The 26,870-nt window shown below is 45.4% G+C and overlaps 1 protein-coding gene across 3 annotated transcripts in view; it reads right to left on the reverse strand.

Annotated features, from left to right (window-relative positions):
• LOC144497273 (uncharacterized) overlaps positions 1 to 26,870 on the reverse strand; it is a 66,975-nt gene that overhangs the window by 24,339 nt on the left and 15,766 nt on the right. For all 3 annotated transcript variants that reach the window (XR_013498530.1, XM_078218290.1, XM_078218291.1), the window contains 7 exons: positions 25,334 to 25,460; positions 23,894 to 24,011; positions 22,205 to 22,368; positions 14,566 to 14,734; positions 13,422 to 13,572; positions 8,204 to 8,293; positions 294 to 458 (listed from right to left, as the gene is read on the reverse strand). Coding sequence is in view for 2 of the 3 variants with exons in the window: in XM_078218290.1 (XP_078074416.1) it covers positions 294 to 458; positions 8,204 to 8,293; positions 13,422 to 13,572; positions 14,566 to 14,734; positions 22,205 to 22,368; positions 23,894 to 24,011; positions 25,334 to 25,460 (984 nt within the window). In the remaining variant the exon portion in view is untranslated. The remainder of the gene's footprint in view (positions 1 to 293; positions 459 to 8,203; positions 8,294 to 13,421; positions 13,573 to 14,565; positions 14,735 to 22,204; positions 22,369 to 23,893; positions 24,012 to 25,333; positions 25,461 to 26,870) is intronic.

Below are 26,870 nucleotides of genomic sequence, written 5' to 3' on the forward strand. Positions count from 1 at the left end.
GAAGCAGAAGCAGAGCTAATTCTGTCTGTCAGGAAAGTCAGAGGAGTCAGGCCCTGGTCAAAACTGCAACAGCTCCCTACTGACAGAATCAGAACCCAACTGGGATCAATTTATGAGAAACTGCCTGAAGTCTCATCCACCTGCATAACCTACAGGTTAATATCCAGAATGATCAGGATTGGAGCAGTGAAGTAACCCGACTGTTTTTTATCATCCACCTGCACAGTTTCTGCAGAACAAGTTGAAGTAAAATGAACCCCACAATTACAGAAAAAGAATTGCATGTAACGCACCAGAATTATTGTGTGTCTTCCATCAAAACAGGGGCTGGAGAAGTCATCGTACAGGTATGTGGTGTCAAAGCCTGGAAGCCCGTTAAAATGATCTTCTGTCCAAACCCAGACATTGCCAGACACATCATGAAAGCCTGCTTCAGTGGCTGGGTACATCGTCACAGGCTGCAGAGGGCAGAGAGGAGGAGAACAATGTACATTGAACGCTGAACTGCGGTGTGCAATCCTCATCAGAAAGTTATCCTGGCTTTGGAAATGGTGTGAAAAAGGACAACCACACTGACACTAGCATCTGAACATGTGAGTGGAGATGATAAACTAAGGATCGTTTACTCTGGACAAGAGAAAGTTCAGTGGGAATATTATTCAAATAGCCAAGATTTCTAAAAGGTTAGATAGTTGACCTCAGATATTGTGCTTGTGTTTGCCACAAATGGGATTAATGGCTTTGGCTCAAAGAGGGAAGGTGCACAGACAGATTAAGTTTTGCATTGAGGGTAATGAACATGAGCTACAGCCCTGTCCAAGGGATACATGTGGTGTGGAGCAATTTAAGGGAAATTTGGCCAGATATTTAAGGCAGTACTAGAAACATAGAAACATAGAAAAACTACAGCATAAAACAGGCCCTTCGGCCCCACAAGTTGTGCCGAACATATCCCTACCTTCTAGGCCTACCTATAATCCTCCATCCTATTAAGTCCCATGTACTCATTCAGGAGTCTCTTAAAAGACCCTATTGAGTTCGCCTCCACCACCACTGACAGCAGCTGATTCCACTCGCCCACCACCCTCTGTGTGAAAAACTTCCCCCTAACATTTCCCCTGTACCTACCCCCCAGCACCTTAAACCTGTGTCCTCTCGTAGCAGCCATTTCCACCCTGGGAAAAAGCCTCTGAGAGTCCACCCGATCTATGCCTCTCAACATCTTATATACCTCCATTAGGTCTCCTCTCATCCTACATCTCTCCAAGGAGAAAAGACCGAGCTCCCTCAGCCTATCCTCATAAGGCATGCCACTCAATCCAGGCAACATCCTTGTAAATCTCCTCTGCACCCTTTCAATCTTTTCCACATCCTTCCTGTAATGAGGCGACCAGAACTCTCATTAATGAGGCAGTAATTTTTGGTTTGGCCGGTTGGACTGCAGCTCTGTATTTCCTATGCTGCCGATGATCATTAAGCTTCAAATATAGGGCAGAATTTTACCGGTTTGCCACACCCATCGATGGGTGGAGTGAGCTGGTAAAATCACTTGATAGCCGGGAAATCACACCCACTTCCTCGGCTCTCGCGATCTTTCCAGAGCCGGATTTCCGGCAAGGTCAACCTCTCGCTGGAAATGGGCGAAAGGCTGAATAAATTATGGTAATGTATTCTAATCTGCATTACCATGTTGTTAGTGGGGCCGACAGGGGGTGGGGTGTATGGGGCAGGGCCTACAGAGGGCAGGGATCATTGGGTGGGGCCTGAAGGGACAGCCCGATCGGGGAGGGAGGGGCGGGCCACTGCTGCTCTGCATGTGATTGGATCGGCAGGGGGAGGGGGCGGGCCACTGCCGCTCTGCATGTGATTGGATCGGCGGGGGGAGGGGGGGCATGATTGGTCTGGGAGGCACAGGGGTGGCGGGAGCTGCATTTCCTGGTGGGGCTCGTGATTGGCCACGGCCCCCTGCAATCATACGGAGTGGGGAAGTTTGTTCAGGCTGTTTGCAGCAGCAGGAGCCTGACAGCTCTCTCTCTGTCTGTCAGAGCCCTGCTGTTGGAATGGCTCATGTGCAGAATCACAGGCCTGTGCAATAGCTCCCTCTGCAGGCTGGCTGGTGAATTAAGCCCGGCCCACTGCCTGCAGCAGCTAGAAATGGTCCAGCCCATATTTTCAATGTCTAGGTCTGTAAAATTGGGAACGAAAACTCGCCCAAAAAACAGATCAGGAACTCTCCCATTTTCTTGCCAGCTGGGCACTTAAAATTATTCTTGGAAAATTGAATAATCTTGCTGTCATTTTGTTGGGCACCAGAGTATTTTTTATTAATTCATCCTCAGGATATGGGAGTTTCTGGCAATGTTATCATTTATTACCCATGCCTAGTTCCCATGAGAAGGCAGTGGTGAGCTGTCATGGTTTGATACAATTGGGTGGTTTGTTACACCACTTCAGAGGGAGACTAGACATCAATTATAAGTAACATGGGCAGAAGGATTTTGCCATCAATTCATTCCTCAGATATTATTTTGTTCCTTCTTTATGAAATAAAAACTTAAACAAAATTAGGAACCAGAAAATGTTACTTGATCAATAAACCCTTCCCTTTTTGATTATCTTAATTCCACCTATACACCCCAGAGTCACCTAGTCATAAAAACAATTATTACCCTCAAGGAAGTACAGGGGTAGCAGCCAATGAGCTAGCAGGAACATAAATTATCCACAAAACATCAATAAATTAAGATTATAAAAGCAAAATACTGCAGACGCTGGAAATCTGAAATAAAAACAGAAAATGTTGGATGAACTCAGCAAGTCCGGCAGTATCTGTGGAGAAAGGAGCAGTTAATATTTTGAGTCCGTATCACTGTTCTTCAGAGTTGAAGAGGGATAGAAATTTGGTTATATAGCTGAAGAGGGGGGTGCGGTGGAGAAGGTGGAGTAGAGTAGAAGGTCAGGGATAGGTGGGTGCTAAGGAGAGATTGACAAAGATGTCATAGACACAAGATGAAGGCAGTGTTAATGGTAGCATTAAGGATTAAAGAAGGTGCTGACAGTGGCATAAAGATAGGATAGCAGAATGAGCTAATAGGAGAATAAAGGGCAGTGCTCGGTGAAAGCAGAACTAAAGAACAAGTGACAGATGTCCCAGTGGGGGAGTGGGGGGATGGGGGATTGCTTTTGTTTTGGGATAAACCAAGAAAACAAACCATAAAGGGGGTCAAGATAGAGAGGAAAGTTCACAGTCTGAAGTCTGAACTCAACTCAATTAATTAGTTACTTTGCATCAGTATTCACAAAGGAGAGGGGCATGTTGACTGGTATTGTCTCAGAGAGATGTGTTGACCCGTTAGAAAAAATCTCAATTACAAGGGAGGAAGTGTTGGGTTTTTCAGGAAACGTTAAGACAGACAAATCCCCCGGGCCGGATGGCATCTATCCTAGACTCCTCAGGGAGGCGAGAGATGCAATTGCTGGGCCTCTAACAGAAATCTTTGTCTCTTCACTGGACACAGGTGAGATCCCAGAGGATTGGAGGATAGCAAATGTGGTCCCGTTATTTAAGAAGGGTAGCAAGGATAACCCGGGTAATTATAGGTCGGTGAGCTTGACGTCCATGGTAGGGAAGTTGTTGGAGAAGATTCTTAGAGATAGGATATATGCGCATTTAGAACTGAATAATCTCATTAGCGATAGACAGCATGGTTTTGTACGAGGGAGGTCATGCCTCACAAATTTGGTTGAGTTTTTTGAGGAGGTGACAAAAAACGATTGACGAGGGAAGGGCCGTGGGTGTCGTTTATATGGATTTTAGTAAAGCGTTTGACAAGGTCCCTCATGGCAGGCTGGTGCAAAAGGTTAAATCTCATGGGATAAAAGGTGAGCTAGCTAGATGCGTGGAGAACTGGCTTGGCCATAGAAGACAGAGGGTAGCAGTGGGGGAGTCTTTTTCCGGTTGGAGGTCTGTGACTAGTGGTGTTCCGCAGGGACCTCTGCTGTTTGTGATATATATAAATGATTTGGAGGAAGATGTAGCTGGTGTGATCAGTAAGTTTGCGGACGACACGAAGATTGCTGGAATGCGGATAGTGATGAACATTGTCAGAGAATACAGCAGGATATAGATAGGCTGGAACATTGGGTGGAGAAATGGCAGATGGAATTTAATCCAGATAAATGCGAAGTGATGCATTTCGGTAGATCTAATGTAAGGGGGAGCTATACAATAAATGGCAGAACCATCAGGAGTATAGACACACAGAGGGACCTGGGTGTACAAGTCCACAGATCCTTAAAGGTGGCAGCACAGGTGGAGAGGGTGGTGAAGAAGGCATATGGCATGCTTGCCTTTATTGGACGGGGCATAGAATATAAAAGTTGGCATATGATGTTGCAGCTGTATAGAACGTTGGTTAGGCCACATTTGGAATACTGCGTCCAGTTCTGGTCGCCACACTACCAGAAGGACGTGGAGGCTTTGGAGAGAGTACAGAGAAGGTTTACCAGGATGTTGTCTGGTATGGAGGGTCTTAGCTATGAGGAGAGATTGGGTAAACTCGGGTTGTTCTCACTGGAAAGACGGAGGATGAGGGGTGACCTAATAGAGATGTATTAAATTATGAAGGGCATAGATAGGGTGAACAGTGGGAAGCTTTTTCCCAGGTCGGAGGTGACGAACACAAGAGGTCACAGGTTCAAGGTGATGGGGGCAAGGTTCAACACAGATGTCAGGGGGACGTATTTTACACAGAGGGTGGTGGGGGCCTGGAATGCACTGCCAAGCAAGGTGATTGAGGCGGACAGGCTGGGATTGTTTAAGACTTATCTAGATAGCCACATGAACAGACTAGGAATAGAGGGATACAAAAGAATGGTCTAGTGGGCACATGAGCGGCGCAGGCTTGGAGGGCCGAAGGGCCTGTTCCTGTGCTGTATTGTTCTTTGTTAGGTTTGTTCTCTTTGGGAAAACTGGATGCTGCAGTGACAAAGGTGACGCTGATGAAAGTGAAGGAAATATGTTGATCAGCGAATCCTTACAGTGCAGAAAGAGGCCACTTGGCCCATCGAGCTTGCACCAACAACAATCCCCCCCAGGCCTTATCCCCCGTAATCTCACATATTTACCCTGCTAATTCACACATTAAGAGGTAATTTATCATGGCCAATCAACCTAACCTGTACAACTTTGGACTGTGGGAGGAAACTGAAGCACCCAGAGGAAACCCACAGCAGACATGAGGAGAACATGCAAACTCCACACAGACAACTACCCAAGTCCAAAATTGAATCCGGGTCCCTGGCGCTGTGAGTGCTAGCAGTGCTAATCACTGTGCCACCGTGCTGCCCAGGACACATTGTTGACTGTGGTGAAAGGTCTCAATAGTAAAGGACTGAAATCAAAAAAGGAGTTTAAATGAATTGAAGGTTCATTTCTGAAGTGGGTCGGGGTTGATATGTATAATGTTAGTCTCATAATGGAAAAGAGAATTAATACAATAGAAACAATCAAGCTTTGAAGGGCTGGTGTTGATGAAATTGGACTGGAACAGATCAGTTAGAGGGAAAATGCACAACAGCAAAGTAGCTGGCGTTTAGAATACAGAATAAATGCAGAACTGTGGATTGAATGCAATGGAGGGAAATCAATATTGTGGATAGCAGAATAATTCAGGGAAAATTGCAAAAATGGGGGGGGGGGGGGGCTGCGGAATAGGAAATGAGCTGATTAGCAAAAAGGGCATATAGGTACTGGAAGAAATATCTCCATTACAAAATACACATTGGAACCAGGAGCAGGAGTAGGCAAATTCAGCCCTTCGAACCTGCTTCACCATTCAATCAGATCATGGCTGATCTCTCCCTGGTCTCAAATCCACCTCCCCACCTGTACCCATATTCCTTAATCTCATTTTTTATTAGAATTATATCTCCCTACAGAGCAGAGGAGGCCATTCGGCCTATCGTATCTGTACCAACTCTCTGACAGATTACCCAGATCCTCTCTCCCACCCTATCCCCGTAACCCCACATATTTACCATGGCTAATCCATTGAACCTACATGTCTTGGGATACTAAGGGACAATTTACCATGGCCAATCCACCTAACTGGCACATCTTTGGACTGCAGACACAAGGAGAATCTGCAAACTCCACACAGACAGTCACCCGAGGCCGGAACTGAACCCCGGCCCCTGGCGCTGTGAGGCAGCAGTGCTAACCACTGTGCCATTGTGTTGCCCTATCTCCTTCTTGAAACCATTCAATGATTCAGACTCCATTGCGCTATGGGGCAGCGAGTTCACCACCCTCTGCGAGTATTTTCTTCTCATCTCAGTTTTAAATCTACAGCCTCACAACCTAAAACTGTGACCTCTTGTTCTAGATTGCCCCATAAGAGGAAACATTTGCTCCACATTTATTTTGTCAATCCCTTTTAAAATTTTATATACCTCGATCAGATCCCCTTTCATCCTTCTAAATTGCAGCGAGTACAAGCCCAAACTATTTAATCTCTCCTCACGTGTCAACCCCTTCATCCCGGGCACAACAAGCATTACAAAAATGCAATGGGTGGGGTCATTGAAAGTTCTCAAATGTGAAATGATATCCAGGAACCGAATGAAAAGAATTCTTATTTGTGTTCACAGTGGGGACCATGGACTGTCTCCTCAGGGAGTTTCAGATGAAGGGGAGTGGTGAACCGAGAACACACTGGAACAAAATAGAAATTGCAGACGTGGTAAACCCTGGATAGACTGAGATGATAGAGACAAACAGAGCATGACGGCTGGATAAAATCCACACTTAGAAAGAAGCAAAATGAAATTGGTCTCACCCTTGCCACTAACTTTTGGAATAAACTGAAAAAGAAACTAACATCACATTATTTGTTAACAAGGGGCATGAGAATGAAGCAGGACGTTACTGTCAAGTTGTGAGCAAAGTGTTAGCTGATGAGTGATGAACAACATGTAAGCTGGAAAAATGCCACTAATTGAAACTAGGAAAGGAAAATGAACAGACTGGAATCCAGAGTGACCGAGGGTACAGGTCATAGCATAGCAGAGGAACCCGAGTTGTTGATAGATGCTAATGGATGAAAAGCCAGCACAGTGTGTGTGGCAGCAGGAAAGCAAGTTACCCAGATCCTCAGCCGCACACACTAAATCCCAGAAGATACAATGAGCCTGTACAAGACCTGGCATCTTTTTAATGCCTATTTTTAATCTCCTATCTCGCCTTGGGGTGTTTCAGTTTGAACCTTTTGGGGATTTGCAGAAAACCAAATATCCCATCAGCTTTAACTTTTAACCCACCCGTCAGTGAGCTCCACTTTACCTCAGCAGAGATTCAAATAGATCCAACAGTATAACATAGAGTCTCCAACATTGTGCCATTTTGGACAGATCTCAAATGGGGTGGCACAGTGGCACAGTGGTTGGGGTGGCACAGTGGTTAGCACTGCTGCCTCACAGTTCCAGAGACCCAGGTTCGATTCCTGGCTTGGGTCACTGTCCGTGTGGAGTTTGCACATTCTCCCCGTGTCTGCATGGGTTTCCTCCGGATGCTCTGGTTTCCTCCCATAGTGTGGAGATGCCGGCGTTGGACTGGGGTAAACACAGTAAGAAGTTTAACAACACCAGGTTAAAGTCCAACAGGTTTATTTGGTAGCAAAAGCCACACCTTTGTGTGGCTTTTGCTACCAAATAAACCTGTTGGACTTTAACCTGGTGTTGTTAAACTTCTTACTGTGTTCCTCCCATAGTCCAAAGTTGTGCAGGTTAGGTTGATTGGCCATGCTAAATTGCCCCCTAGTGTCCCAGGATGTGCAGGTTAGAGGAATTAGTGGGGTAAATGTGTGGGGTTGTGGGAATAGGGCCTGGGGTGGGATTGTTATCGGTGCAGACTTGATGGGCCGAATGGCCTCCTTCTGCACTGTAAGATTCTATGGTGTCATAAACTTTATCCTGTGGACAGTTAGCATTGAGCTAGAAAAATATGAACGGAAATAACCTACAACCTCAGCATCCCGAAAGCCGGAAGTTTAGAGTCCCTCCCGCTGACAGGATCTTCAATTCCCGCTGAAGCCAATGGAGTTTGGAGTGGCTCGCGTGTTTTATGGCTCCCTCCCCACTGTGACTGGTAAAATCCTGCCTGAAGAAATATAGCACAAGCTTGGATGGAAAACATGTCACTTACCGTTGGCGATCCGAAAGTCAGGTTGACATTGCTTTCCTTCTCTAAATCATCACAAAATATTGGATCAGAAGCGATGTTATCTGCCAGAGGCTGCGATAAAGAATATATTGGAAAGGGGTCAGGATGACAACGACCTTTACTGAGTCACTATTCAGTCTATGCTGTAAATAGAATGATGCGGAGATGCCGGCGTTGGACTGGGGTAAACACAGTAAGAAGTTTAACAACACCAGGTTAAAGTCCAACAGGTTTATTTGGTAGCAAAAGCCACACCTTGTGTGGCTTTTGGTAGTAAATAAACCTGTTGAACTTTAACCTGGTGTTGTTAAACTTCTTACTGTAAATAGAATGCACAGGGGAAAGGATCGCTGGAATTATTTTAACTTTGGCTGACAGCAGATCAGTTGTGGATCCTGTTGTGGATCATCTGTCACCATCACACAAAATCACAATCACCCCAGTGTGCCCAATTCAGTGTAATTCAGACCATCATGGGTACTGCCCAAAAGGTGATGTTAATTAACATGCAAAGACAAGGCCTATGATTCAAGGAAATCTATGGACTATATTTGGGCGGCACGGTAACACACTGGTCAGCACTGCTGTCTCAAAGCGCCAGGGTCCCGGGTTCAATTCCGACCTCAAGTCACTGCCTGTGTGGAGTTTGCATGTTCTCCCCGTGTCCTCGTGGGTTTCCTCCGCGTGCTCCGGTTTCCTCCCACTGTCCAAAGATGTGCGGGTTAGGTGGATTGGTTATGCTAAATTGACCCTAGTGTCAGGGGATTAACAGGGTAAATACGTAGAGTTATGGGGATAGGGCCTGGGTGGGATTGTTGTCGGTGCAGACTGTAGGGATTCTATGGTTTCTATTCTATGATTTAGGCTAACTATAAAAACAAAGTGGAATTTTCCGGGCCTCCCACAGCATGTTTTCCAGAGGAGGAAGTGGCTCACCAGCATCTGCCGCTGGGGAGCCCACCACAGGAGGGCGGGGGGGGGGGGGGTTGTCTTCAGCAGGACCAAAAGATTCCAGCGGCAGGTGGGGCTGGAAAATCCCACCCTTAGTTATTAAGATGCCGTCCAACAGGATACAGAGCATATACACTGGGAAAGATCCAGGTTCAATCTCTGGATTGTTAGCTGATCTTAGCTAGGTCACAAATAGGGGCACAAATGTGCTCAGTGCCCCTGGGCAATGGGAGGTGGGGAGAAAATTCAGATTAGTTTTCACTCCTGAAGGATTGAGTGACTCCTACTGGAAAAGGTTTCTTTGGCCATTGAGTGAAAGCATGGTTGGGTTTGTCTATGAGGCCTCTCGATGATTACTGTTCATGACTGCAACCATAACTAAAGTCATCGATGAAATTTCAAAAAAGTTATTCCTGCTGGTATGAAGCAGGGAGAGAACAGGGTGCGAGATCCTCGGATGGTGATGGCTAACACGAGGGGACATAGCTTTAAATTGAGGGGTGAGAGATATAGGACAGATGTTAGAGGTAGGTTGTTTACTCAGAGAGTAGTAAGGGCGTGGAATGCCCTGCCTACAGCAGTAGTGGACTCGTCAACATTAAGAGCATTCAAATGGTTATTGAATAAACATATGGATGATATTAGAATAGTGTAGATTAGAGGGGCTTTAGATTGGTTTCACTGGTCGGTGCAACATCGAAGGCCGAAGGGCCTGTACTGCGCTGTAATGTTCTATGTTCTATGTTCTATCCCTGTTATTCTAGTGATTGGGAAATACTTTTAAGAGATAGGGACGGCATGGTGGCACAGTGGTTAGCACTGCTGCCTCGCAACGCAAGGGACCCGGGTTCGATTCCCGGATTGGGTCACTGTGTGGAGTTTGCACATTCTCTTTGTGTCTGCGAGGGTTTCCTCCGGGTGCTCTGGTTTCCTCCCACAGTCCAAAGATGTGTGGGTTAGGTGGATTGTTCATGCGAAATTGCCCCTTAGTATCAGAGGGATTAGTTAGGGTTATGGGAATTGTGCATGGGGTTATGGGGATATGGCCTGGGTGGGATTGTGGTCGGTGCAGACTCGATGGGTTGAATGGCCACCTTCTGCTCTGTAGGGATTCTATGATCTGACTTTGGAGAACATTTCTTGGCCTAAGGAGATTTAAACCAATGATCACGGTTGGTTGGACATCAGCTTCACATATTTGACTAGGTTTTGACTAGGTTTTCTGTTCAGTAGAAAAAAACCATCCAGCCACATTCAGCACACAGTTCACTGCAATTTGATAAGACTTCCTATTTCCAGGCTACCTGAATATTCATCAATAATGGAGAGATACAGAAGAGAATTCACATGCTGATTGACTGATCCCACATCCCCCCCTTATATTTACATATGTAATAGACTAGCTACTGCTATAACTAGGAATGGAAAACGGCACAGCTCAGTGGAATAGACTATTCCAGTTTACAGTAATTAATTTGTCTTCCTCCCACCTCAGGTTTTCTGCTGAAGATGCATTGTGACTCTAAAGGCACAAGCTTCCCTAGCACACCTCAGCTAGGTGGCTCCAGCTGGTGTAAGGTTAAAGAATGAATGGTGACAGCCTGTTTAATTATAGAATGCCACATAGCTGAGCTTCACCCTGTCAATAATACCATAAGCTGCTTCACAGGTGTGAAGGGAAAAATCGACACTGAGGCAAAAAAGGATAGGATAGAAGAAGTGAGCAAGCAAAGAGATGGGTTCTAAGGAGAGGGACACGGAAAGGCATAGGGGTTCAGGGAAATACTTCCAGGGCACCGCCTGGGACTGTAGGTTAGAAAGGGGAATGGGAGTTTGCTCAGGGAGAATGTGGTGGACTGATGGGGGCTTCGCTTTTATGATGTTTAGTGAAGAAATTGCAACACATTCAAGGCTGGAGGTCAAACAAACAATCAGACAACAGAGAGGTGGAGGAGAGGTAGAGAGAGGTGGGGGAGAGGTAGAGAGAGGTGGAGGAGAGAGAGGTGAGGGAGAGGTAGAGAGAGGTGGGGGAAGAGGTAGAGAGAGGTGGAGGAGAGGGAGGTGGGGGAGAGGGAGAGGGAGGTGGGGGAGAGGGAGAGGGAGGTGGGGAGAGGGAGAGAGAGGTGGGGGAGAGGGAGAGGGAGGTGGGAGAGAGGGAGAGGGAGGTGAGGGAGAGGGAGGTGAGGGAGTGGGAGGTGAGGGAGAGGGAGGTGGGGGAGAGGGAGAGGGAGGTGGGGGAGAGGGAGAGGGAGGTGGGGAGAGGGAGAGAGAGGTGAGGGAGAGGGAGAGGGAGGTGGGGGAGAGGGAGGAGAGGGAGGTGGGAGAGAGGGAGGGGGAGGTGAGGGAGAGGGAGGTGAGGGAGAGGGAGGTGGGGGAGAGGTAGAGAGAGGTGAGGGAGAGGGAGAGGGAGGTGGGAGAGAGGGAGGTGGGGGAGAGGTAGGGCCTCTCAACATACGTGTGGAAGATGACACCATGTCTTCGATGGTGTTTCCATGTAGATGTGGAAGAGGAGACTAAGGGGAATGATGGGAAGAGAAGGCATTGATTCACTGACTGTGACTGGACAATAAGATGGGAAACAAGTAAGGGCGGTCCCGGATGGGGGTTGGCCACCTCAAAGACAGCAAAGAGGTTGAGTCAAACAAAGGGAAAATGCACTCTGGCCACAGTCACAGAGGATGTTACCGAATCGTATTGCACAGAATGGCAGGATATTTGTCTGATGGGCCTGTGCTGTGTTCCCCTCCTGTATGGGTAAGGTTAATACAATGTGCCGGCAACGGAATTAGAAATTCAAGCAGGAAGTTGCATGTTGCAAGGCAGAGGAGTAGCGATGGTAGTTGTAGAGATTAGCGTGCATGAAGAATCAAATAGGAGAGAAGTAAAAGGCGGCAAGATTGGGTGGCATGAATGGGGAAGGCACAAAGGAAAGAACTGAGGGCACTGAAAGAAAGCGAGATTAATATAATGGGCTCAGATCAGAAGCAGCAAAGAAACGGATACAGAAGAAATCCTGGTTACACTTTCATTTCCGAGATTAGAACAGTCATGTGCTGGTTGTAAACGGAGGGTTTTGTATCTTATATATCAGTTCACAAATTGTTACACTTAGTACACTCGGTACCCAAATGCCACTATATAACGTTACCATATTTGATTAACCAACTGTCAGCTTATAGCTACAACACTTCACTAAGTACAAAAGCATTCCACAAAGCAATGCTCACAAATTCAACACAAGTTGTCTCTTTTAATGAGTAGTTCTGCAGGATTCATGTACCAGTTCCTGGACTGTCCAGATTACCAGATCATGTAGTGAACAAAGCACCATTCCTTGGTCTGTCCCAATGCTCTGATGGGAGATTCCTAAAGAAAAACTGTCTTATGCCATCATCCAGTTATTACATCTTTGAAAGCAGCCAAGGAGCAGGTACCCTGCCAGATTATTCCCCTCCCACTGTCAGTTGTGGTGCCTCTTGTCACCTTTAGATCAACTTAGATCAAAACAAACAGAGATTGAACCTGAAATCTATCTCAGCTGCCAAGACAGCACCTACTGTGCCATCAGAGAGGAACTGTGCAATAAAGGGTGGAAAACATCGTTATTTTTGCAAAAATGTGATACAATGATATGTCAGAATGAAACACAGCACTGTATCGCTTGAAGAATTACAGTGAATCTAGTGCACAATTATTTTGCCTCTTCTTCCAAACCAAACATGACATCAAAGTCTAGCATGAAGTTCATCCCCTTCAGTCATGTTCCCTTAATTACAAAAAAAACCCTCAGTGGTTAGCACTGCTGCCTCACAGCGCCAGGGACCCAGGTTCAATTCCAGCCTTGGGTCACTGTCTGTATGGAGTTGGCACATTCTCCCCGTGTCTGTGTGTGTTTCCTCTGGGCGCTCCAATTTCCTCCCACAATCCAAAGATGTGCAGGTTAGGTAGATTAGCCATGGTAAATGCTGATTTAAGGGGATAGGGCAGAATGATGGGCCTGAATATGGTACTCTTTCGGAGAGTCGGTGCAGACTCAATGGGCCGAATGGCCACCTCCGGTACTGTAGCGATTCTGTGGATTCTATGGCGACTTGCAGAATCAAGTGGGCTGATGTTACAAAGGGTAGCTGGTTTGAAATGAAGGTCTCTTTAGATCCAATTTTGGAGTTCCAGTGATATGAGTTCATAAATGTAAATGCATCTCTAACGCAGACCCTACTCAACATCTGTAATGGATTCAGTTGAATACCTGACTTCCAGAACGCATTAGGTGATGTTCAGCTTCTGTTAGGAGGCGGTATCCATTGCCTTTCCACGTACAATATGCTTTTGCTTCATGATAGTTGACTTCCACTGGCCAATCCCATGGCAATGGGAGAATATCAAACATCGCTCTATACCTGCAGAAATTAATGCAGATGGAATTTCCCAGCTTAGCATTTATTTCCCATTGATTCCCCCTTTCCCCCTGAAAGCGTTCCTACACTGGGGAATTCTCTGTACTTCATCAGAGTGACTATTCTTGTGATCACAATTAGTAGTGAAAACACTGGCCCCCAGAGTAACAGGACAGTAGTTCCCAAACTGTGAGTCGGACAACATTTGGGGTTGCAAGCTCCCTCTCCTCTGTGACAGCAATAGCGACCAGGGAGCGGGGCCTCAAATGCAGCAATCCTGGGACTGATGCCAAGGAATCTTGTCATGTATGTATTGTTTCTTGCTCTGGTCCGGTGGGTCAGATCAAAGGCCTGATCAATACCTCAAGCAAAGCCCACTGTCACAACTCTGTCCACCACCACTAAGCCCCCCAACCTCCTCCCCAATGACACCCCCCCCCCCCCCCCCCCCCACCACCACCACCAGCTCTCACTCCAGTGTCACAGTTATTTTTGAAGCTTCAAAATGGGGCCACAGTGGGTGAAGGTTTGGGGAGAACTGCAAGATCAATCCCCATCATCATCACTGGACATAGATGAGAGATTGAACAACTTAATTAACCATTTAGTCCATTATTCCCCTTTTTACTCCTCTACTCTAACGCACCAGTGTAACTTTTAGAATCAGATGTGAATTCAACCAGAAGTTGAGCAGGGTGTAAGTTGCCCCCTGTCCAATGTTCAAAGTAATGACCTTACGCCAGTAATGACCTTCTGTAGGCATCAGTAATGCCTCTGACTGGGAGCATGTCTACAGGTGGTCTGTAAACCACATGCAAATCAGTCTTTCAGTGGACACGATTCATTACTACAACAATAATCAAGTCACTGTCATGAATAAAATGCAGCAGAATGACTTTTTCACTAAAGAAACCAGATCATGATATTTATTTACCTCTGGTCATACCACACAGATTCTATCTAGAGCTTTAGATAAACCAGGAAGCTCGGAGTTACCTGTACACCGGCATTTCTTCCTCAACAGAGATGACCTCTTCAACACCATTCAGAAATCCATTCTGCTTGCCGCTGGGAGGTTCTTGTGCTTCTCCACTGGTTTTAGGGACTTTATCCAGTTGACAATGGGAATAACCCACAAGGGTAGTTCCACACCCAGACTTGCATCCTAATGAAAGTGGAAGGTTAAAAACTCTTAGCTTCATGGTTCTTAAGAGTTTGTGGCATCAAAACAATGATTCAAACCTATCCTGTCTTTCTGCCCTGATGTTGCTCATTTATTGAGTGATTAACACAGGAAATTCCCTGTTACTTTAGCCAAGTGGCCATCCATTTTTTGTGAGTTTAGCTAGTGAGAGCTGCCAGGCTATTCCAATATGAGGATCATTACGGCTGAGACCAACGCTGGCTTGCTCCAATATTCACACAGGCATGCGTTCCAGCAGTGAACTGATGGACAGGAATCAATGCGAACCCTGGCCGTTTCGACTCTTTTGAGTGGCAAGAGACAGAGACAAATGCCCATCATCCTCCTAGCACCTGAGCTCAGCTCATTCAACAAAACTCAAGGATTAAAGTTGGCACCCCCTGGTCCATATGTAGGTAAAGAGTGGCATGATGCATTCCCTATCTCTGGAATGCTGGTTACGTTGCAGCTTACTGAACCAAGATGGGCAATCTGGAATTGCTTAACTTTGAGTGTCTGAAATAGACATCAGTGTTGAGGATGATCATTTACTGATTCCATGGAAACTCCAAACCTTAAAGAAATATTTAACTGTGGCACTGTCTGTGTTTCTGGTTGAAAGGTACTTTGAAATGTTTCTGAAGTGAAGCCTGTCTGTCCTGTACCCTTGCAACACGGGTGCAGGTCACAGATTGACTTCACTCTCCTGAAAAAGTTCATGATATAACTGGTCGAATCTGTTTTACAGAGGAAGGGGAACAGCATGATGCAGATTTAAAGTAGTTTTATTTCCCTCTTTTTACTACCCCAAGTTTATTTCGAATAATCCTCCTGCCTCTTAGAAGATAAAAACATGTGAGTGTTAATTTGTTACCTAATTTAAATAACAGAGCTAATTCTGCAATTTAACAATCCCAACAAGAAGGCACAATGTGCAGAGAATGTGCAGCATGTAAGGCTGCAAAATTGTAGCTTCCATCTCCACTCCATCACAGAATCACACAGCATAGAGAGGCCCTTTGGCCCATCGAGTCTGCACCAACACATAAGAAACTCCTGATCTACCTATGTCCCCTTCAACTGAGGGCTACAGCTGCTCCTTATCCACTCTGTCCATGCTCTCATAATCTTGTACACCTCAATCAGGTCGCCCCTCAGTCTTCTCTGCTCCTACCCAATAAATACAACCCCACCCAATATCTCTTCATAATTTAAATGTTCCATTCCAGGCAGAATCTTGGTGAATCTTCTCTGCACCAGATCCAGTGCAATCACACCCTTCCTATAATGTGGTGACCAGTACTCTAGCTGTGGCCTCACCAAAGTTCAACATGACCTCCCTGCTCTGGCTCTGGGGTAGACGGGACCAGTACGAGCTGGAGGGGTGGCTCACAAAGAGAGCCAGGACAGAGTTCCGTGCTGAGCATTTCACTAATGGCATTGAGGAGGATTTAGACCAATTTGGCTGGGTTTTGGAAACCAGGTGAAATTATCAGAGGGGCAATATCAAGCTGCACAGAATACTGGAGAGACAGGTAGCAAGAAAATAGAGAATAATAAGTTAATAGTTATGGTCAGAGCAAGGGAGAAAGTAATAGAGTGTCGAGCAGGGTCAGAGTGCATGTCTGAGAATGCACGGAGAGTGGGCAGTAAGGTTGGTGGTGAGTATCAGGTGCAGGTTGCCACGTGGAATTACAATGTCCCACAGGGGGCAAGGACAGAATCAATTTGGTTAGAGCTAAGGAACAAAATAGGTGCAATAACATTGCTCAATGTGCTCTATCGGCCAGAAACTAATGGGAAGGATGTTGAGGAACAAATCTGCTAGGAAATGACAGAGAGATGCAAACATTATAGAGTTATATATACATAATATATATACAAGGGGGACTTCAATTATCCACACATAGGATTGGATAGTAGTTGTGTAAAGGGCAGAGTGGGCCAGGATTGTGTATGGGGGAATTTGCTACAACAGCACTTGTCCAGTCCAATGGGAAATGGACCTGGTTCTTGGGAATGAGGCGGGAGCCAAGTCGATGAAATGTCAGTGGGAGAGCATTTGTATGGTAAGGTTTAGGATTACAATGGAAAGGGACTGAATGAACAATCCAGAGTGAGATCAATGACTTGGGGAAAGCCAACTTCAATGGGCCCAATAAACTGAAGCCAAAGGCTGGCAGGAGAAATGGGAGCTGAACATTGGGCTGCCTTCAATGAAGAGATGGTTTTGGCAGTCAACGTGTTTTTTCTTTGAAAGGGCAAACAAATGCAGGGCTCCCTGGATGACAAAGAAGGTAGAAATTAAGATTAAGAAGAAAAAGTGTGCTTGTGACAGGTAGAAAATGCAATTGAGAACCAGGCTGAAAATAGAAAGTCAGAGGGCAGTTGAAAAAAGCAAGTAAGAGAAGCATAAAGCATAAAAAGAATACTTCTCCAGACATATGAATACAAAAAGGGTGGTAAAAAGAGGAGGAGGGCTGATTAGGGACTAAAATGGGGTTTTACACATTGGAATCAGGAGGCATAGCTGAGGTATTAAGTGAATGCTTTGCACCTGCTGTTACTAAGGGAAAAGATGCCACCCATGGTGAACAGAATTAAATTCAGTCACTAGAAGGGTTTAAAATTGGTAATGAGGGGGTATTAGATAGTCTGTACTTAAAGAGGACAAGCCCTGGAACTAGGCGAGATGCATCCATGGGTACTGAGGGAAGTGAGAGGGGAAATTGGAGAGGCCATAATTTTTCAGTCTTCCTTTGACTTGGGTAGGTGTGATGTCAGAGGACTGGAGAATTGCAAACATTACTCCCTTGGTCAAAAAGAGTGTCAGGATAAGCCTAGCAACCGGTCATTTTAACTTTGATGGTGGGAAAACTTCCTGAAACTGAAATTCGGGACAGAATTGATCGTCACATGGACAACTGTGGGTTAATTAAGGAGAGCCAGCATGGATTTCTTAAGGGAAAATTGTGCTTACCTAACATGTTGGAGTTTTTCAAAGTGATAAGAGGGAGAGGGTCAATGTGGGCAATGCTGTTGATGTGGTATACACGGGCTTCCAAAAGTCATTTGATACAGTGCCCCAAAACCGAATGGTAAGAAAAGCTCATGGAATGAAAGGGACAGTTGCCTAATGGATCCAAGATTGACTGAGGGGCAGGAGGCGGAGTAATGGCCAGTGGATGTTTTTCGGGCTTGAGGCAGGTTTGCAGTGCAGTTCCTCAGGGTTGGGTATTGGGATCCTGATTGGAGAATACCAGAATTGGATTTGTTAAATTAAGTTGCTCTGCTGGGCTGGAGTCTGAGGTGATTGTGCACAGAGAGTACAGTTTACTACATGCTGATGTTCGGTGTGAGTTATAGGCTGACATAGCAACCTCAAAACTTGTTCTGGAGCCAAGGGGAAAGGATCTGTCAGTGAATTCAGGGCAGTCGGTCCTGCCCATGGAGCAGGTAAAAGGCCTCAAGGAGCAGGAGGGGCAACAATGTTTCCAAAGCTTTATTCCTGAGAAGAATGAAGAGATTGAGTAGAGTGATCTATATCCTCGGGTCTAGAAGGATGAGAGGTGATCTCGGCTTCCCAAAGTTTGGTACCTGGGAAAGCGGTGCTGGGGAAGGGAACGAGAGTAGAGCTCTGAGGACAGGCAGCTGGAAAGGTAGACATCCTTGTGAGCTAATGACATCTGATGAAACTAAATGAAGCTTCATATCAGAAGCAAAGATAAACAGAAAGTGCTGGAAATACTCAGCCGAAGAGGGGCAGAAGTTCCAGCTCAATGAACAGCTCAGAGAAAAGGTAATTCAGCTGAAATGTGAACACGGCAACATTTTCCAACCCCCCCACTTGCCTCCCACCAACCTCCACCCCAACCAGCACCCCAACCACATGCTTTACAGTAGCAGAGACGGCCCGTCATTGGCCAGTGGTGGGATCTTCCAGTCCTGTGACTGTCACAGGTTTTTCCATTGTTTACACTCTCCAGCGATGGGGAACCCGCTGGAGGGAACAGCTGGAAAAGCTCAACCTCTGCTTCTCTTTTCCACAAGGGACAGGTGGTACGGCACTGTTCAACTTGGTGCGTTCCATGGTAATATGACTAGACACGCCCTTCACAACATTAGGGAAAGGTAGAACCGCAGCACGTATGGGGAAAAGGCAGAAGAATGGCACTACGTTATAATGACAAGATGAAGTGGAGTAGTGTGCTGTCACTCCATTTTCTAATGTATACAACCACCTCAGTGTGGTCGTCACTGCAGCTGTACAGAAATCCAACAGGGGCCGGTGTGTGGACCAGCAGCACAGGAGAACATTTGCAAGGGCCTGAGCTGAATTTTAGTTTAATTGCCCACATGCAAATGGTGCATTGAAGGTGAGAAAAGGAACTTTTTGTGAGAAGCAGTTTGAGAAGGAACAGTAAGCATGGCGGGCAGCTGTAAAAACATATTGGGTGGAATTTTGTCAAACAAATTCTAACGGGAGGTTTCCTCACCCGTTTTTTCAGCAAGGTATGTCATAGTAATTTACAGCACTCTGTGCAAACAGAGGCCGTAATGTGAATCTCGCCAGTAGTGGGAGTGAAGTCTCAGCCTGCCTGTGAGGCTGGCAGTTGAGCTCTAGGGGCGCCATTGCACAGGCACTCCGATGTCCCAGTATACTGTGTACACAGCATACACAATGTACTGGGAGGTCTGTCACTGGACACCAGACAGGGTGAACCCAATTTTTTCACCTCTCACCTTATCCCTCTACACCGGTTAGATCCCCTCCTTGTTCTCTTGACTTTTACAACTTCTTGCTGTAAACAAGGGAAGTTTTGCCATTCTGTAATACCCTGCAATGCCATGTTAAAGCATATAGTGGATATGGGCATATTTTATAAGTTATCACATTGGAATTAATTACTTTAACAGAAATGTACTGGAGTGCACCAATGAAATTATTAAGTGGTTCAGTATAATTAACTATTGTGATTTTAAATTAACCTTCTCAGGGACGACTGCTCACCCTAATTAGAAATTCTTATTTTTAACAACAAACATGTTTCAGAGATGTGAGTAAAACATGACCCGTTACCTATCACTCAAATGCATCAAAGAATGAAGATAAATAAGCATATTCCACCTCGTTGTGCTGGTTCATGTAGATTTTCCATTAATGATTTTGCAAATTAATTGGTGGTGGAAAGCCTAACCTAACCGGTACCACACTCCCTCAAAGTGTGCATTCCTCAAACTGAGCGTGGAAGCACAGAATTAACCCTGATAATTTAACCTGTTCTCATAACATACCGCTGACCAAGTTACAAGTAAGTTCGATCCAATTATTTAAATACGGCATCACTGGTAAATGCACTGTTAAAAAGCATGTACCTAACCAGATTTGATCCTTTATAATTTGTTTCTAAATAAAGAAATTGGAAGTAGATTTGGGAGAGATTTCAGAAATTTGTTCCAATATAACATAGATCCAGTGGCTAGGTCCTGCATGGACATTGTGAGAGCTGACATAGCGAAATGGAATGGGACACGTTGTCACGATAATTTAGTATGATAAATACTGATGAAAGGGCCTGATGAAATATGTCCTAGGATTCTTTGGGAGGCAAGGCATGAGATTGCAGAGCCTTTGGCTTTGATCTTTGGGTCCTCACTGTCCACGGGGATGGTGCCAGAGGACTGGAGAGTGGCAAATGTTGTTCCTCTGTTTAAGAAAGGGAATAGAAATGACCCTGGTAATTATAGACCGGTTAGTCTTACTTCGGTGGTTGGTAAATCGATGGAAAAGGTCCTTAGGGATGGGATTTACGACCATTTAGAAAGATGCGGATTAATCTGGGATAGTCAGCACGGATTCGTGAAGGGCAAGTCGTGCCTCACAAATTTGATAGAATTTTTTGAGGAGGTAACTAAGTGTGTTGATGAAGGTAGGGCAGTTGATGTCATATACATGGATTTTAGTAAGGCGTTTGATAAGGTCCCCCATGGTCGGCTTATGATGAAAGTAAGGAGGTGTGGGATAGAGGGAAAGTTGGCAGATTCGATAGGTAACTGGCTATCTGATCGAAGACAGAGGGTGGTGGTGGATGGAAAATTTTCAGACTGGAGGCAGGTTGCTAGCGGAGTGCCACAGGGATCAGTGCTTGGTCCTCTGCTCTTTGTAATTTTTATTAATGACTTAGAGGAGGGGGCTGAAGGGTGGATCAGTAAATTTGCTGATGACACCAAGATTGGTGGAGTAGTGGATGAGGTGGAGGGCTGTTGTAGACTGCAAAGAGACATAGATAGGATGCAAAGCTGGGCTGAAAAATGGCAAATGGAGTTTAACCCTGATAAATGTGAGGTGATTCATTTTGGTAGGACTAATTTAAATGTGGATTACAGGGTCAAAGGTAGGGTTCTGAAGACTGTGGAGGAACAGAGAGATCTTGGGGTCCATATCCACAGATCTCTAAAGGTTGCCACTCAAGTGGATAGAGCTGTGAAGAAGGCCTATAGTGTGTTAGCTTTTATTAACAGGGGGTTGGAGTTTAAGAGCCGTGGGGTTATGCTGCAACTGTACAGGACCTTGGTGAGACCACATTTGGAATATTGTGTGCAGTTCTGGTCACCTCACTATAAGAAGGATGTGGAAGCACTGGAGAGAGTGCAGAGGAGATTTACGAGGATGCTGCCTGGTTTGGAGGGTAGGTCTTATGAGGAAAGGTTGAGGGAGCTAGGGCTGTTCTCTCTGGAGCGGAGGGGAGACTTAATAGAGGTTTATAAAATGATGAAGGGGATAGATAGAGTGAACGTTCAAAGACTATTTCCTCGGGTGGATGGAGCTATTACAAGGGGGCATAACTATAGGGTTCGTGGTGGGAGATATAGGAAGGATATCAGAGGTAGGTTCTTTACGCAGAGAGTGGTTGGGGTGTGGAATGGACTGCCTGCAGTGATAGTGGAGTCAGACACTTTAGGAACATTTAAGCGGTTATTGGATAGGCACATGGAGCACACCAGGATGATAGGGAGTGGGATAGCTTGATCTTAGTTTCAGATAAAGCGCGGCACAACATCGTGGGCCGAAGGGCCTGTTCTGTGCTGTACTGTTCTATGTTCTATGTTCTAAAAGTGTGGCTGCAAATTGTGACAAGAGGAAGTAAGATTTATAGACAATAAATTTGCGCCTTACACCACATGTGCTTGGGTGCATTCATTTCAACAAGGTTATTTATTGATTTTGGGGAGATGTTGGCTTCCCCCAAAATAATATTATTTTTTCCTTCAGATGCTGATCTAACTTTCTGCTATTACGAGTATTTTTTATTTTTGTCGAGGGTCTGTACCAATACGATTCCTGGTCTTGTGATCTGCCCCTTGACGGCTTTCAAATTACCTCCCGGAGTGCGAGAGAATGTGTTCCCTTATTGTGTGAAATGGTTGCTGAGAAAAACAAGGGACTTCTACCTTTTGTACAGACCCAGAATGTAGGGTGCTGAGCTTGACGGAATGCCACCCACTCCCAGCCTTCCTTGGTCCAGTAGGTCTTCCTTCCATATCCTCCAGCCTGCACAAACTTCAGGTATTCCCCATTCGTTATGAGGTATTTGCTGGCTTCAAACTCTGGCACACTGTAGGATTGCATGAGAGATCAGTTACAACAACAACTTACATCTGCACAGCACCTTGAATGTAATTTAATGTCCCCAAAGTTAATGAAGCAACTTGCATTTATTTAGCATCTTTAAAAACCTCGGTTTCTTTCCCAAAGAGCTTCCTAGACAGTGAAGTAGTTTTGAAGTGTAATTATTCTTGTAAAATGCACAGCAAGGTCCCATAAACAGCAAATAGACAAATGACCAAATAATCTATTTTGGCCAAGCTGATTGAGAAAAAAATATTGACCACAACATCAGGAAAACTCTTTTGTTCCTTTCCAAATAGTAACGTGGAATGAATTACATCAATTTGAGGGAGAAAATAGGACCTTAGTTTAGTGTTTTATCTGAAAGTTGGGCACCTCTGACAATGCAGCACTCCCTCAGTGCTGCAATGGTGTGAGTCTCGGTTATGTCCTTAAATCTCTGGAATGGGGCTTGGGTCCACAGTCTTCTGCCTTAGGGGAAGACTCTTACTGCTGAGCAGGGGGTGACTCCAGTTAAAATATGGAGAGATCTTAAGAAACTACAGAATCAGAAAAGGGTAAAATCTATAATAGGAGCAAATGGTGATTTGGGATATATACATAGTATCCATAATTCATATAACATCTACTCTGTATGGAATCTACTCCACTCATTTAAGCTCAAGAGGGAATGTTTTATATAAATATTCCCTGATTCCAAAATAATTGAGCAAAATTCCACAACATAATCCATCCCTACTTCTCCACATTCAAAGCCGGTAGGTTAGCTTCCACAGACATTTTGGTGTTCCCGGGAACACCGAAATCATCGTGCTCCATGAAGTTTTTGATTAGTTTTATCCTTAATTTTGTTTTCAAGCATGAATCCTATTCTTAAACAGACTATGGGGCCTGGCAGTGTAGCCGTTACGTCACTGTGCTGATGATCCGGTGCCCTTGACTGAAACCAGAAAACTGGTATCAGTCAAAGTGACCGTGAAGCTGTTGGATAATTCACTCACGTCCTTTTCGGGAATGAAATCTGTCCAATCTCCTTTTCTGACCAATATGTAACCACCTCATTGTGGCTGGCTCTTAGCTGCCCTTTGAACTGGCCTAACAAACCATTCAGTTGTATGAAACCACTCACTGAATCAATGAGGCAGCCCACCATCATCCTCCCCTCAGGGCAACTAGAGATGGGCAATAAATGCAGTGATGTCCGCATTCAAGAATAAATAGAGCAATAAAATCACACAGTTATCCTTTCAACAATTTATTCTGCACCTTTTGTTGCTGGAATTTGTACTCCATGTGAAAGATTTTTTAATCTCCGGTATCTAATTAATTTTAAACCTGTGTTCTTCAGTCCTGTACTCCTAGGTCAATAGCTGACTTTCCAGTACATCTCCCAAATTATTCCCTAATTTCCTTCCTTCTGTAAAGTCTAATTCTTGGCTAAGCGTGAACATTCTATTTGCCGAAATTTTAATGTGTAAAAACATCTATCCTCTTTCATCCTCTGTACATACACTGTTGTCACCTGTCCATATTCATTGTCCCAACCGTAAGATGGGAAATTCCTTGGTTTTCCATAAGTAACTTGAGAAGCTGGGACTTTGATCAGAGGGTTGTCGAATGCTTTTAACCCTAAAGGTAAAAGATGAGTTAATCAATCATTTTGTTAATTATTTCATGGTTTTCTACTTTGAGCATACGTTGTGCTATCCCTGTATAAAAATGGTAACAACTACAAAATACAAAATCCCGCGATTTGACCAGGTTATTTCATAGAATCATAGAATTCCTACAATACAGAATGAGGCCATTTGGCCCATCGAGCCTGCACCGACAACAATCCCACCCAGGTCCTATCTCCATAAGCCCACATACTTACCCTCGTAATCCCTCTGACGCTAAGGGACAATTGAGCAGGGCCAATCAACCTAACCCACACATCTTTGGAGTGTGAGAGGAAATTGGAGCGCCCGGAGGAAATCCACGCAAACACGGGGAGAATGTGCAAACTTCACACAGACAGTGACCTGCGGCTGGAATTAACCCAGATCCCTGGCACTGTGAGGCAGCAATGCTAAACCACTGTGCCACTGTGTCGCCCATTATTTAATTTTCTATTTGAACTCTTTTTCCTCTGATTACCCCATGTCCCAAATCTGTTGAAACCACAAATGAAAAGATGGTTGACCTGCAATTGGGTCTCTGCCAGTGTTGCCTGAAACAGCCACTGGGACAGGAGTCACACTGACTGAGGGATGACCCGATGTCCACTTTTCCTTCATTACCTGTGGTAAAGTAAAAGAGTCTCCACAGCAGCGGCTCACTGTGAAAACTCCACACAGTCATCCAAGGCTGGAATTGAACCGGGTCCCTGGTGCTGTGAGGCAGCAGTGCTAACCACTGTGCCACCATGCCATCTGAACCGTTAACTCTTTCCCACTCCACCAAATTTGTCAGAATTGCTATACATAGAAGTAAAATTCATTGAATCCCCACAGTGCCGAAATGCACTGACCACAATCCCATTCAGGCAGTGTTCCCTGTCAGGCCCAGTCCCCTGAAACCCTACGTATTTACCCTACTAGTCCCCCTGACACACAGGGGCAATTTTAACATGGCCAATCAACCTAACCTGCACATCTTTGGACTGTGGGAGGAAACCAGAGCACCCGGAGGAAACCCACACAGACACAGGGAGAATGTGCAAACTCCACACAGACAGTGACCCAAAGCCAGAATTGAACCTGGGTCCCTGGTGTTGTGATTGAACAAAGCTGACCACTGGGCCACTGTGCTGCCCCATGGCACATGATGTACATGGTGTCAGAAGTGTTCCAAGAAGAGAATCCTATGGGCCACCACAACCAATCACTCTGAGAACAGTATGCCAACATAGAAATGTACATGTACCATTTAGAAATGTTAGGAAGTCTAAACTTGACAGATGTACTGACCACTGTTTGATGAGGCATATTTCCAACTCGGTGGCTTTTGAACCAAGTGAATTGGCATCTGACGAATTAACACAGATGAAGTTTCCAAATGGATTCGCTCGTGTTCCAATCCCATGAAAATAGCCCACTGGAAATAAAAATATGAATTGGAATGAACTTTTATTTCACTGTTGTCAGCCTTACAAGAAATAGGCCCTTTGCAATGCACCATATTAGTTGGGAAAGGATCAAATGGGGAGGCTGTGGCATAGTGGTGTTGTCACACAACTAATAGTTTAACGACCCAGTGTCGGTCTCTGGGGTTCCTGGGTTCAAATCCAACCACAACTGGATGGCAAAATTTGAAGTCAATAAAAATGAGAAATTAAAAGTTAATGATGACAATTAAATCATTGTTGTAAAAACCCATTTGGTTCATGAACGTCCTTTTGGGAGGTGAATCTGCCATCCTTTCTTGGTCAGGCCTACATGTGACTCCAGATCTGCAGCAATGTAGTTGACTCTTAAATGCCCTCTGAAATGGCCTAATAAGCCACCCAGTTCAAGGGGCAATTAAGGATAGGCAATAAATGCTGGTCTAGTCAGCGACGCCCATGTCCCAAGAATGAATAAATAAAAAGTCAGTAATATTGAAAAGGCTCCTCAGGAAAAAAAACTCCAGATTCTCCTAACAGTTTGGCCTAACTGTGTCAAACAAACCGAGAAGACCCCAGTTTTCATCCATGATTTGGAATGAGTTTGCGGATTGTAGCTGGGATGATTGTTAAGATATTAGGTAGGATTTTCTGGCCCTTACCACCGACGGGATCTTCCAGTCCCGCCGAAGCCGGCCCCCTGCGGCAGGGCGGGCGAGCCACACGAGATGTTGTAGACATTGCCCTGACCAGAAGATCCTGCCAGCGGCCAATCGGGAGCCACATCCACCACCAGAAAACATGCTGCGGGGAGGCAGAAAATCCGCCATTGTTGTCGGCCGCAGAGCTGACAATTAGAAAGGGGGGAAAATTCCACAGCTACCTCTCATTCAGCATGCCGAATTTCTCCCACTGTGCTAAATCAAAATGTGCTAAACGAAAATAATTTTCCCATAAGAAAATTACTGAGGGTGTGTTTGTTCCTGACCTGTAATTTTTAAACTAAGCTGTGAGATGACTGACTCCCATTGTGAACTGAGTCCCATTGTTCTTCCTGTTGGACACAGGCTCACTTGCTGTTGGAGAGCAGGAATTGACGGCGAGGTTATCGGCTTTCGGCATCTACCTCAGTCCCAGGAACAAGCTGCTTTCTGGCAGCAGCACGGGTGCAGAAAGATGAGGAGTGAATGCCGGGTCTGGGGTCCAAAATCCCGACTGTGCCTGGAGTCTCAGCATCTTTACCGGCTGTTATCAGGGACGGGGGTGGAGTTCTGGGAAAGGCCGGAGTTACTGTTGGGGAGAGCCTGGAATAGCCCGAGTAGGGGGACAAGAACAGAAAGATCCCATCCGACCAGGAGGGCTTGGGAATTAGCCCAATCCCACCAGGAGAGGACGGTAAACTC

The sequence above is a fragment of the Mustelus asterias genome, chromosome 8, assembly GCF_964213995.1.
Source record: "Mustelus asterias chromosome 8, sMusAst1.hap1.1, whole genome shotgun sequence".
NCBI classification, from domain to species: domain Eukaryota; kingdom Metazoa; phylum Chordata; class Chondrichthyes; order Carcharhiniformes; family Triakidae; genus Mustelus; species Mustelus asterias.